The sequence below is a fragment of the Elgaria multicarinata genome, chromosome 1, assembly GCF_023053635.1.
Source record: "Elgaria multicarinata webbii isolate HBS135686 ecotype San Diego chromosome 1, rElgMul1.1.pri, whole genome shotgun sequence".
In the NCBI taxonomy this organism is placed as follows: domain Eukaryota; kingdom Metazoa; phylum Chordata; class Lepidosauria; order Squamata; family Anguidae; genus Elgaria; species Elgaria multicarinata.
In genome coordinates this window covers 75,098,776-75,112,645 of record NC_086171.1, presented here as the reverse complement: position 1 = coordinate 75,112,645, position 13,870 = coordinate 75,098,776, and the positions used below count along the sequence as shown (strand labels likewise).

The 13,870-nt window shown below is 39.7% G+C and overlaps 1 protein-coding gene across 1 annotated transcript in view; it reads left to right on the top strand.

Annotated features, from left to right (window-relative positions):
- VWC2 (von Willebrand factor C domain containing 2) overlaps nucleotides 1-13,439 on the top strand; it is a 70,459-nt gene extending 57,020 nt beyond the window's left edge. Inside the window, exon 4 of the mRNA XM_063116288.1 lies at nucleotides 12,343-13,439. Within this exon, the coding sequence (XP_062972358.1) occupies nucleotides 12,343-12,494 (152 nt within the window). The 3' untranslated portion in view covers nucleotides 12,495-13,439. The remainder of the gene's footprint in view (nucleotides 1-12,342) is intronic.
- The last annotated feature ends 431 nt before the right edge of the window (nucleotides 13,440-13,870 follow it).

The following is a 13,870-nucleotide window of genomic DNA, read 5'->3' as shown; positions in this document are numbered from 1 at the left end:
GACTGTGGAATGATCTTCCCGATGAGGCTTGCCTGGCGCCAACATTGTTATCTTTTCAGTGCCAGGTCAAGACTTTTCTCTTCTCCCAGGCATTTTAACAGCATTTAACAACGTTAAGTTTGTTTTTAATGGACCCCAGAATTGTTGTTTTTAAATGGATACTGTTGTTTTTATACTGTTTTTATGTTTTTTAAATTTTTGTATACTTTTAATGTTTACTATTTTTAATGGTTGTAAACTGCCCAGAGAGCTTCGGCTGTGGAGCAGTATATAAATGTAATAAATAAATAAATAAAATAAAATAAATAAAAATCACAGGGGTGAAGAGGCATGAAGAGTAATTTATTCCAGTTACATGCTGAAGAAAGAAAAGGTAACTCAGATTTCAGGAGGACAAGTATTATAAACATAGCAGAGGTAAAATATATGCAGAATATCTTGGGGTAGGCTCAAGTGTCTTACATTCGGAAGATCTCAGGTTACATACTCATTTCAGGCAGCAAGTCTGGGAAATACCCTGGATTGCTGCTGCAGCCGGAGTAGACAGTAGTAGATTTGACAGACCAAGAGTTCAATAGCTGTTAGTAAACTGATGTAACAGTTTATAGCCTTTGGCATTATATTTATTTATTTATTAATTACATTTCTATACCGCCCAATAGCCGGAGCTCTCTGGGCGGTTCACAAAAATTAAAACTATTAAAAATTAAAATTAAAAATTAAAACTAATTTTAATGAAAAATTAAAATTATATAAAGTATTTCCTTTTGCCCACCCTGAATATACTGACAAATCCATTTCATTGTGTTAGACAAATAGCCTTGTTCTTTCTTCCTAGGGGTGGATCCCATAGAAAGGCACAGACCACTCAGGGAAGGTACAATTAACGTTTATTAAAGTTGCAACTTGGTGCGAAGTGCAGTAAAAGCAGTTCGGACCCTGTCTACAAAAAGCATAACATTTTATACACTTCTGCCCACAACCCCCTCCCACAACCCCTCCCCTTTGATTCATCCCTTTCTGGCATAGTCTAGTGCATTAGGTAAGAGTTGGTTTGAGTTAGATGCACCTTACTAATTGGATTGATTAACTGCTATGACATGGTGCCTGATATAATACAACACTGGAATGCCTGCTCGTTAGCAGCTCTAGATAACGTACTAGGCTACATCCTGTTCAAACTGATTTTAACTACTTTGAAGATGCAGCTAAGAGAAAAACATATTATTAAACAGCAGAAGGTTACAAATAAGGCATACCCATCATGCGTAGCAATGATTTTCTAAAATGGAGTCACTTTTGCTAACAATTGGATAAGTCAGAGTCTTGATACATTGTGAGAAAGCTTCCCCCCCGCATTTCCGTTACCAATATTCGTAGTCTATAGCTATAGTTATGAACACCCTAAGAACTGGGATTGTCCATAACTTTGGAAGTACTTTATCATTCCTAGGCTCACCTTCTATTCATAACCCATAGCAGCACCATATATCAGTATTGTCCTCTTACCATCCTTCATATTTTTTTCAGGAGAGCAGGCAGCAGGAGTTTAGGCCTTAGCTAGACCTAAGGATTATCCAAGGCAAATGGAGGGGTCATCCCTGCCTGCTCCTGGGATCCCCTGTGTGTCATTTGGATGCACAGGGATGATCCCGGGACAATCCCAGGATATAGGCCTGGTCTAGCCATGGCCATAGTTCCTTTTTTGCTTTCTCCTTCAGCTGTTTATGTTTTCCCCTGGCTCAGGTGTCTGTCCTCCTATACCCTAACCCATTGCCAAGCAGGAGGAATTGCCATGCTAACACAAGCCACCTTGCATGGAGATGTTGCCCATTTATCTGCCCAGCCAGGGAAGTAGGGAGAATAAAGCCAGTGGCATTAACAGGTCAACACACCAACAGCCTTACCCATCTACCTGCTTCTGTGCATCTGCTTGCGCACGGCTAATACTGGTCCTCCACCTTGGGAAGGGAATGGTCTTGCATGCCTTTTGGCATTAATATGGATACATCCCTCTACAGCTTGATGACTCTGATCACAAAGGATATCAGGCCAACAGGAGTCCTGACCAAGTCCTGACCAACCCCCCCTCCTCTGTTCACCCTGTCAAATACCACCTTCAGAAGAGGAATTTTCCGCAGTTAAATTTGCCCTCCATACCTGCTGCAATCCTCATAGTTGTCAGCTAATGCTATTTACATTTTTTAAAACCCAGCCATTGAATGCTAAGATGCATTTCATGTTACGTGTATTTTGGCCCTTAGACTATGACATTTCTTTCTAGTAAGCATGTTCCCCAGCTATCATCTCTAGAGGAGGGCTGCAGTTCTGTATTTGCATGGATATAGAATAGGGATGTCTTTGGAAATCTTTCACTTTGCACTTTCTTGCTTTTCGTTTATGCATCTAATGACTTAGTCTGTTGCAAGTTGCTGCCCTGGTATTGAGCTTTTTCTCCTTTGCGGGTCCCTTTCACAATGTCTTCCTCTGGCGCCTCTCCTGACATTTTTTAGCTTTATTCCGCCATGATTTAACTCGCCGAAAATGCAATAACAAATATACACCTCCATCAAAAAGCTGGCATATTCCAGGATAACACAATATTGCTGTGATATTGCAGCGACATCTGCTGGCTGTATAAATGGAACATATGGAATTTCCCCACAAAGGAAGCAGCCAAAAAAAAAACAGGGGTTAGGAAAGGGGGATGTATATGTATTGTGCCCATCGTAATCCCGGAAAGACTGCACAAGAAGGAAATCATGTAAGGATGCTGGATTTTTGCCTTAAAGTAGAGGAGCCCCTAATCAAAGAAAAGTAAATTCCTTGCTGCCTGCTCTCCTATAAGCAGAATAGAATAGAACATTCCAGTAAGCCCAATTTTCCATTTAGAATTGTTGCAGAATGCCTTTCAAAATCTTTTTCATAGCCTGATCTGGCAACGAGGCTAGTGGTGGCCAGAGTAAGTATAGCAAGGAGTTGACTTAGGTTGAAGAGCCAGTTAACTTGAATTTCTGAGGTATGGAATCCAGGACAATCTCTCCCTACTCACCCCATTTTTTCTTCAGCAAGTTGCTTTGACTATATGACATATTACTGTGCGTTACAACACTTAGCATAAACTATAAACCAGACATGTTCTATAGAAGCTAGAACTACAAATGGACTTGAGCTCCTTCCCCAGTGGCTTTAATGTAGACATCCAATGCAGCTCTAAAAGATGTTTAGATTGTTTTAAAGCAACCAATGTGGAGAAAGATCCTGTTAAACTGAAGAAGATGGTGCTTCGTTATTTGTACTTTAAAACTGCCAAAGTGTCCTTAAAATTGGCTCTAGAGTGAATCCTGCGCTTATAATTGAAAACACTCCACAATTCCAGTGGTAACCAAAGAGATATATGGGATTGTAAAAGACAAAATTGGATTTAGACAAGTCAATACTGCAGCGGTGACTAGCGATGAACTTGTGTCTCAGAATGAGTCAGCATGCCAGCCTCTGAACACAGCTGCCAGGTGATCTAAAGGCAGCTTTTTCTTTCCGAAGAAATATTGCAGAGTTTATTTTATAGAACATACATGGATAGGCAAACATGCTGGAAGAATTAAATTGGGGAGATAGCTATTGTTAAAGAAATAATTACAAGATTGGGAAGGAGATAAAATATATAGGAGATGTTTTATTTCAGAAACCTGTGATTAGATTTGGAGAAAAAGAAAAAAATGAGCCTGGAGTTCTAGGCCCGAGTTAAATACTTCCTATTTTTGCTTTTTCAAAATTCCCTTCTTCTAATTTCTTACATTAAAAATAAATGATTTAATATAGTTCAGAATTGAACATAATGTCTTCACTTTATGTGGAGGGTAATTCTCTAGTTTTAATCTAGTTTAATTTCTATTGTGACCACACATCCCTTCACAATCCCTGCAGTTAGCCAGTTTTTCACAGGATAATTCATATGCAAAATTTGAATGTTGAGGGCATGTTGTTGCTTCCGATTTATAGAACTTTTTTACCCTGGAGATTAGGTAGAGCCAAACAATATATGAAAGGAATGAAATACTGCTCCTTTTTGGCATGGATTTGGTGGTTTAATTTAAAGAAATATGCACTTTATTGCCTGTTTTATCCTTCAGGAGGCTTCATTTAAATGTGTTTTTAATAATTTCCAGATGGGTAGCCATGTTAGTTTTTTGCAGCAAAAACAACCAAGATTCTTGTGGCACCTTAAAGACCAACACATTTATTATGAAATAAGTTTTCATGGACACTGTACACTTAAAATCATAGAATGGTTGAGCTGGAAGGGGTCTATAAGGCCATTGAGTCCAACCCCCTGCTCAGTGCAGGAATCCACATTAAAGCATGCTTGACATCTAGAGACATCTTGATGTCTCTAGTGTGGGAGAGCCCACGACCTCCCTAGGTAATTGGTTCCATTGTCGTACTGCTTAAACAGTCAGGAAGTTTTTCCTGATGTACAGCTGGAATCTGGATTCCTGTAACTTGAGCCCATTATTCCATGTCCTGCACTCTGAGACAATTGAAACCAAATGCACAGTTACAAGATGGGGGATACATGGCTCAGCAACATTACAAGCGAGAAGGATCTGAAAATTGTTGTAGATCGGAAGCTGAATATGACCCAACAGTGTGAGGACGCTGCAAAAAAAGTAAATGCTATGTGGGGCTGCATTAATAGAAGTATAGCTTCCAAATTGCACGAGGTACTGGTTCCCCTCTATTCAGAACTGGTTTGTTAACTTTGAGATAAAATGTTTATCCCTGATACTGAGAAAAGAAACTCATGGAAAATCTTGGGCTGGTGGTCTTATGCTGTTTGGGGACATGTTGCATCCCTGTCTTTCCCTTTTCATGCAATCTCAGGTCTCTCCAGCCAAAGTCCAACATGCTAACCACTACACTGCCCTTTGCCAGCTCACTATTCTATGACTGTCAGCTGATCCCAGTACATTGGGTATTACCGTATTTCTTCTATTGTAAGATGCACACTAATTTCAATATCACCAACAGGGGGGAAAAACGTAAGACACACCCGCAATTCTAAGATGCACCCCATTTTTAGAGATGTTTATATGGGGAAAAAAGTGTGTCTTAGAATTGAAGAAATAGGGTATGCTATGTACTGCTGTTCTTCAGGGTGTGTTCTCTCTCTCTCTCTCTCTCTCTCACACACACACACACACACTGCTTTTGGCATCTCGGGGTTGTGGCTTTGGGATTTGTCATGATGAGCACCTGTGTTTCAAAATGTACCACTACACCATTGCAGCTAAGGGAAGCAAGGTAATAAACTGCAAAGCAAAAGTTTCCGGTGAAGTAGAGAAAATGTGGCACAACAGTTAATATATATGTCCAGTGGATAGTGTGTGGGGAGGGGAGAGTTTGTTGATTTATATTGAATGTAGAAGTGTAGTTAGAGTAAGAAACTAGTGAGGGATCTGATAAGATGAGGCAAGGACGATTCAGAAAAGACATTGCTAAGTGGATCAAGAGAACAGAAATTAAATAACAGTGCCAGAAGCAGGGCATAAAGAGAGATCTTTGTGAAATTTTATATTACTCCCTTAGTTTTGATATACATTTGCTCATTCAATAAATGTATTTATTTTGATTTTCCATATAAATTGGACACTCAGACTTACTTACTGAAGTGCTAAATTGTGATTTATGCCAGTTGTAAAAATATTGCCAGTTAAATAGGGGGTTGTTTTTCTTGTAGAAATATAACTACAGATTTTTCTGTCACAAAGCTTAAATAGCTCACTTTCTCACTTTTCATTCATTACTGTTTTACTGTTGGACAGGACAGACTAAAAGAGATGAATGAGCCTATGTGGATTTTGGGGTAAAGATAGGATATCAGAGCTTGATAGATAGGATCCTACAGACAAGATATCAAAGGTTTATGTTATTTTAGAATCTTCATGTTTTTCAGTAGCATTTAGAATGATTTATTATAATGAGATAAGAACAAATAACCAAGGCTGAAATCTACACTGTTCATTTGTTTCGCTGGCGACTTTGTGGGAATCCTAAGCCAAATCTAATTGAAATGACTAGAAGTTATACAAGTATGCTCTATTTATTCATTATTATATTGTTATCCCTCCCTTCCTTCTAAGAGCTCAGGATAGTATATATCATTCTCTTCTCCTCATTTTATGTTCACAACAAAGTCACTGAGTCAGCTTCATGGCTGAGGGCAGATTTCAATCAAGGTCTCTCCTACTGCTTTAAAGCGCTTTATAACAGTTTTGACAACTGTATATGGAGTGTGTCCTGGGCCCCAACAGTTGTCAAAACTGTTATAAAGTGCTTTAAAGCTGTAGTGTAGATCCTGCCCTTATCTGAAATTGTAGCCACTACACCACGCTGGCTGTACTTTTAGTTTCACTTCAAAATGTGGATTGTATAGATTTCTAATGGCTTGCTGTTCATTGCATGTTAAAATAATTTAGGTTCAAAAAGAAGAAGGCAGTAGTGTGAATGATTCAATATATACAAAGTGCCCAAAGCACACAACTACACAATATACATACAGTGATGAATAGTAACAAATAAACTTATTTATTTTCAATATATAACTGATGCATAACACTGCACGGCCATTAATGGCCAACTACCATTTGCCCAACAAAACTGTGCAAGAAAAGTGCTCCTAAATAATTGTCACTTTACAAAAAATATTATTATTTCCATGTATAGTATACAAAATCACAGTCACAATTACTTAACATTTTGTATATTCCAGGGTGGTTTATTAAATCAATTGTTTATTTGTGTGTGTGTGTGTACGTATATATATTCTTCCTTTTATGAGTCCCACAAATTTAGTAAGCTGTCACAGTTATTCTGTTCGATTCTTTTTTAATATAGTCTAAATTAGGGATGTGCTCCGTTTCTCCTCAAACCGGAGAAGCAGGAGCAGAGCGGGGGGCTTCGCCTACCCTTAAGGCGGAGGCGAAGAGGATTGGGGGACCCGCGGAGCGTTGCGGATCGGATCGAGGTGAAGGCAGATCCTTCGCCTCGATCCGGAGCTCCGCCAAAAAGGTAAGTGGGGTTTACTTGGCTCTGCCAAGATGGCGGCAGGGCCAGGTAAACCCCCACTCCCTCCTCTCCCTTACCTGCGTCCGTCCGCAGTCCCGCGGCTGCTTCAACTGAGCCCGAGGACTCAAACAGGAAGACTAGGCCGCAACTGCGGAGTGGAGTGGCCCCCAGGCAGATCGAGGCGGGGCGGAGCGGGCCTGTTCCGCAATTTGCGGATCGGCCGCGAAGAGGATCGGGGGGGGTCCATGCACACCCCTAGTCTAAATTATCCTTTTAAATGGATTTGGCCTTGCATAAACAAACAATGCTAACTTAACAAGCAATCCAATGGAGAATAGGTACAGCATTTCCAGGACTGCTGTATTTTCTCTCCTTTTTGGAGGGATGTCAAGATTCACCCCCAGCATTCCCCCTTTATGCCATTACTGCCATCAGAGCACCAGCAAGAAAGTGTCAAGGATGGAAGAGGTTTCCACACTCACAAGGGGAAGGCTTGTGATAGTGGACCTTCCTCTCTGCAGGTGGAGAGAGAAAGTCACTCTATCTTATTGCCCCTGGGATATGCTTCCAGAAATCATAGGACTGAAGCCTTGAACCATTTTTATGGTATTCTATAATTTATTAAGCTATTCTTTAACTGAATTTGCTGTTGAATTTGTCATGGCGGCAAGCAAATTATACTCCGGGTGTGTGTTTGTCTGGAAATACTGTTCTTTTTGCAAACAAGACAAGTGCTCCCCATTGAGATTTTTGTTTGTTTGTTTGTTTGTTTTATCTGTGGCTACCACCATGGCAAATTTTGCAGCAGGAGCAGTGGTGTGTGTGTGTGTGTGCATGCAGTGCACAAGCCATGATTGCCAATCTCTGCCCTAAGGAATAATCATTGATATATTTAAGGCACATTTAATGCTGAAACGGCAACTTACGATGGTCTAATGAATCTGTACTTTGAGAGCCTGAACCTGTTTCCTCTTGTATCTCTGGCAGTGTACCAACTACTACAGCTTCCTGAACTGCACAGCTTATAATGTAAAGCTATGCCTGCATCAGAAGCTAGGGTGTGCAAGTAGCTGACAGAGACCTTGTCCCTCCCCACCACAAAAAAATACTTTATGATCCTGTGCTAAAGCACTGGTGCTACTTTGTGAGACGGAGGTCAGTAAATAAAGAGACGACACACAGAACATTGGGTTTAATCAGGGCCACATTTTATTAAAGCTCTGCAAAGGGGGAACCTAAAGGGCATCCAGTCTGGCCTGGTTTTCAGACCTTTCTGAGTAAGGTGAGCTATTCATGTCCCATGGGTTGGCGCTGTACAATTCGCGCTCCCACAGGCTGCCCCTTTTGGGGTAGGGAGACCTTCTGGTGTCACCCCCAACCCAGGCCACAAGGCTCAAGGTGGGTGAGAAAGGTTGGCCTCAGGTAACCCTTATCTCCCAGCCTGGCCACGGGGCTCAACGCTGGGAGCCCTCAGGAATTACCAGTCACCGCAACAGTGCCTATGAATGCTCACCATTACAAAATCCCTCTGGATGCCCATTCCTTCCTGCCATGGGGGGGCGAAGCCACTTGATTAGAGTGGGCAACGTTAGTTCCCAATAATGAAACAAAGGAACAGGGCTACATTTGCCCCAGTGATAGGGCCCCAAGCCTTAAGAGAGGTGTTTCAATCTTCCATATTAAGGGAAAAATACTACACAAAAGATGGAAAACCACCAAATGGTTGGTGGTCAGGGGAAAGAAACCCAAGAGATAGGTTGGGGACCCAGAAGGGCTGGATTTGGGCCACGAGCCGGAGGCTCCTCATCCCTGCCATAGTTTGTACATGCTCATATTCACTAGACACAAACAGGCCTTTGAGTTTTTATTCAGACACACTCGGAATTTTGTTAGAAGTGTTGTTTTTGGCTGATGCAGCTATGAGTGAGGAAACCCCTCACTTTTCAAAGCAAAACAAGTTATTTCTTCCACTTTTAGATGTATTGGGTTGGATCCAGATTTATGCTGAATCAACTGCATTGGCAGAAGTGGACTTCCATGCCCTCTCCATCCCATGGCAATCCGCACGGACCCCTGAAAATGCTATAACTGGGTTTTCTGGTTTGGTGCCCATGAGCTCACAGACTGTCCCTTGATGTCCACCAGGCTCCTGTCCCTCCTGTTTTTCATTTGGTTAATTACTTTTAAGTGAGAAGCTGGCATGCTGCAAAATGAACCCATTTTTATTTGGGTTCAGCAAAATGGTTCTGTGGTGTAGAGTTCAACCTTGTACTTAGTTTCTTGAGCAAGTTACTCTTCTTTTAATCTCACCAGTTTGCCTTCTGGGGAATGAGTGTTTTTATTCAAGAGCCCACAACACATTTAAAATTTCAAGTGTGCCCACCAAACCCAAGATTGGAGACCCCTGTTCTACACAGTCAGGAGGGGGCAGGGAATCCTAAAAAATCTGGTGGAGGGACATCTATAAGAAGTACTCTTCCTCTCGAGAAAGGTAGACCCTGAATGCAACCCGTTAAATTTTATGATGTCTTTAAGATTGCACATGCATTTAAACAAGCAGTATGCTGTGTGTTCTTTATAGTAGATTGCATAACATAAATTTAACAACAGCTACTGGAGAGATGATACTGTGTTTCTTGTGAGATGAAGACCATATAGAAAATGTATGAGATATTACTAAAATCAGATGGAAAGCTTTTTAAAACAGAATGAAGAATAATGGAAACAGATTTTCTTCTGTTGGCAGAAAGTTCTAGATTGTGTGCTAAATATACACCTGACGCAAAAAGCTTGACACTATTGGGGACATGAACTTAAACTAAATTCTTTATGGTGTAACTCATACTAGGCTTGTTTACGTCTGGAAGCTCTCTAGTCTAATAGTCCAGATTGATTTCAGAGAAGTCAGAAATTACTGTCAATTTTTTTCCCAGAAAACCAAGTATTCTGCAGGTATTGTCTGGTGACTGCAGATCATTCTAAAACATCAACAAGCATCCAATGCATTCCCTTGTTTCAGGAAATCTGTATGCAGTGTCCTCTAGATGACTATATTCTAGCTGCAGATAACACTATTCCATTTAAAAAGCAACACCATGGTTTCAGTATCCTATTTTAAATTGTGACCTGTGACATGTATAAAATTTTACAATTCCAGGTAAAGCGCGCACACACACACACCACAGATCATTTCACACAATTTCTTTGGTATTTGATGTATAGTGTTTGTATTTTATCTTTGTATTGGTTCAGTTTGTCTTTTAGATGCCTTGAATACATGAACAGAAAGGAAGAATATGAATGTGTTAAACAAATAATTGCCAATACTTAAGTAGAACTGATCCAGATTGCTATTTTGTAACCTACTAATGGCTGGCCAGTATAGCAGAGGGTAGTAAGAGGCCACCAGCACTGAGGAAGGACCAAAGGGGAGGTGAGCCCAGAAGCCATTGGATTCCTTGTTTATTTTATTTTTAGTCTGTCCAATAAGAAGAGTTTTTGGAGCCGATTACATAATGCTAAAAGTATAAAAATAACATTAATTGCAGTAACAATCAACATAGGATATAAAAATACAATATAAAAAATAACAGTCATTTTAACATTTTATGAGCTCTTAAAATTCTCGGAATCAAACTGGGAGGCTAGCCAGGCTAGCTTCTTTGGGAAAGGCATTCCATGAGCGTAGTGGAGCAGAGTCACAACTTAGAAAGTCCTCTCTCTTGTAGCTCTCTGCCTAACTTCATTTGGTGGTGGCCTCTGAAGATTGGCTAAGGATCGAAGATGTTTCTTTAGCTACTCTGGCCCCAAGAGATTTAGGACGTTAAAGGTCAACACTGACCCTTTGAACTGGGCCCAAAAATGGACTGGAAGCCAGTGCATCTGACAAAGCATTGACATCACATGATTGTATCACCCAGTCCCAAATAGTAAACTAGCATCTCTATTTTGGAGTAACAGAAGTTTCTGAATTGTAGATGAGCCCAAAGTCTCTAAGAGATATGCCAGCCAGCCAAAGCCACAAATCTATCTATTTTTCTCTGACACGCACTTCAAATGTTCTGCGTTGCATGCCAGCAGTGCAGACAGAACCTAGCTCACAAGTGAACAAAGTGAAGTGGAAGGGAAGGGGCAGCGAAGCAAAGCAATGACGTACCAGGTTCCAACAACCACAGCAACAAGACATCCACAAAGAAGAGAGCCTCTTTCTCCACTGGCACCTCACTGATAGTCATGAGAATTTTTCTCTAAGAATGGCCCTTCATCACCCATGATGTGGAACTTTGAGAAAAAGTGGCCCTCTGGCCCATTCTGTTTTGCACTGTGGGCTGCTTTGACTGACCTCTCCTTTCCCACATTTTGATCTGTGGATGCCTCGCCTCTGTTGAGCTCCCGGTACCCAACTGCCCACCAAATCTGCAGCAGGAAATATGCCCTACTAACCCAGCACTTCTTAGCTAAAAACTGGAGGTCCCCTTGATGCCAAGGGCTGAAACTGCTCAAGATGCAAGACTCCAAAGAGGAGGTTTGACAACCTGAGTTTAAAGGACATGGGTCCAGCAGTTTTTTAAAACCATAATTTTAAAACCTCAAACTTTTTTTTTAAATCCTAAAAATCAACAGATGAACATATCTGCTTCAAACTTGGCATGGCTAAATTCCTCCTTAAGAGCAATCATGGTGCCAAGTTTCATCTCTTTATCTTTAAAAATAATGTTGTTGTTTTTTTAAAAAAATTTAAACCTCAAATTTTATAAAATTCCTAAAAATCAACAGATTAATGGATCGGATTTAAATTTGGTATGGCTAAGGCCCTACCTAAAAGCTACCATGGTGCCACGTTTCATCTCTTTATCTTTAAAAATGACATTTTTTAAAAAAAAAATTAAAACCTCAATTTTTCAAAAATTCCTAAAAATCAACAGATGAACGGATCTGTTTCGAATTTGGCATGACTAAAGCCCTATCTAAGTGCTCTCATCATGCCAAGTGTCATCTCTTTATCTTTAAAAACGATAAACGATTTTCGTTAATTCCCATTGAAGTAGAGCTGCCGTTTGGCTGGGAAGGATGGGAAAAATCTGGATTTTTCTTCAAATTTCATAATGTCCCCCCTTCCCAGATTTGTTACCAAAAATCCTGACAAATATGGGCTTTTCCTGTCATATGGTCACCTCCACATCCAAATTCAATTTTCTGTCCACCAGAAAGCTCCATGGAATCTGGATCATGTGAAACAGCTCTTCTAAGTACCATCTCTTTCTTCTGTTTCAGGCCCCAACTGCTTTGCAGAGACTACAGTTATTCCAGCAGGCCGAGAAGTGAAGACTGATGAATGCACTATATGTCACTGTACCTATGAAGAAGTTACTTGGCGAATTGAACGACAAGCTATGTGTACCAGACATGAATGCAAGCAAATCTAGATCTATGAATCCAATGACTCAAGATGTTTTTATAAAATATTTCCATGCACAGGATGATCTTTAGGAAAACAAGAATCAACTTCAAAGGAAAAATTGTTTTGGTTGAGGACAAAGTAGCCTACAGATACTTTCTTTTTCCACAGTATATTCTGAGTCAAAGAAGGTTTGGATTAAAAGGTTTACGTCTTATTAAATGTATTATATTTCCAAGGTGAGTACTTTAAAGTACACTCAAAGATTATATTATTTCTAAAATCCCATTATAGAGTTTAAAATAAATGTTTTATAGAGATTATACAGATTAAAATATTATGAATGGTCGACTGTCTTCTTGCATACCTGGTCATGTCTAAAATAAATACAGTTTTATGATATAAGATATTTTTGTGGTGCAACAAAAGTAGACATGGAAAGGATAAGTCTGAAAATTACAGATAGTTGTAGAAGGCCTATTTTTAAAAAAACACATCTTACAAGGCATGAAATGCTGACCTATTAAATCCAAAGGGGCATTTGTTGTTGACTATAGTGAGGTGAAGATTGTGTGAAACATGTGCAAACTACGAACAAGGTTCTCTTTTCTTGGATGTGGAAGAATATTGATTACACCGGCATGAATGTATTATAGGAAGCATTGGGTTACTCTGTGACCTGCTTGATATCTTGATTATTTTTTTATTTTATAGTATAAAACAGATTCATCTCCCATCACTAGTCTTGAAAGATTATTATTTGTCAATTCGTAGTGGCTAAGCATTAATAGGTGTGAATAAAAACATAACTTGTGCTGCTCTCTACTTTAACTTTAATTGAAATTAAATAGATTTCCTGGTATGCAAGTCGTGAAAGATAAAACCCATCCTTCCAAATTATATAATTTTATAATACAGGACATTCCCACTAATAATGTAAATTATCCCTGGAAGGTTAGGTTGCCAGTTATTGTTCAAACTGAGCACTCTCCTAGCAGAAACCCCTGTGCTTTCAAGAATTGCAGACTCCCAACTAAGAAATGCATATTTCCTAAGCTAGAAAATCATTGAATGCTAATGAAATGCTGGTGTTTACGCCTAAAATTTGCACATTTTCATGCACCCCAGTTAAGATTTTTACCGTATATCATATACATGTCAACTCAGAGGTAAACCTTACAGAGATCAAGAGGACTTACTACCAGATCAGTGTGCAATAGGGTTGCAACCTTAGTCACCTTTATTACAAAAAGTGCTCAAGATGTTTTTAATTTTTGTGAACTGCCCAGAGAGCTCCGGCTATTGGGCGGTATAGAAATGTAATTAATTAATAAATAAATAAATAAATAAATAAATAAATAAGATAAGATAATTTTAAATTACTAAAATAATTACATTAGTGTA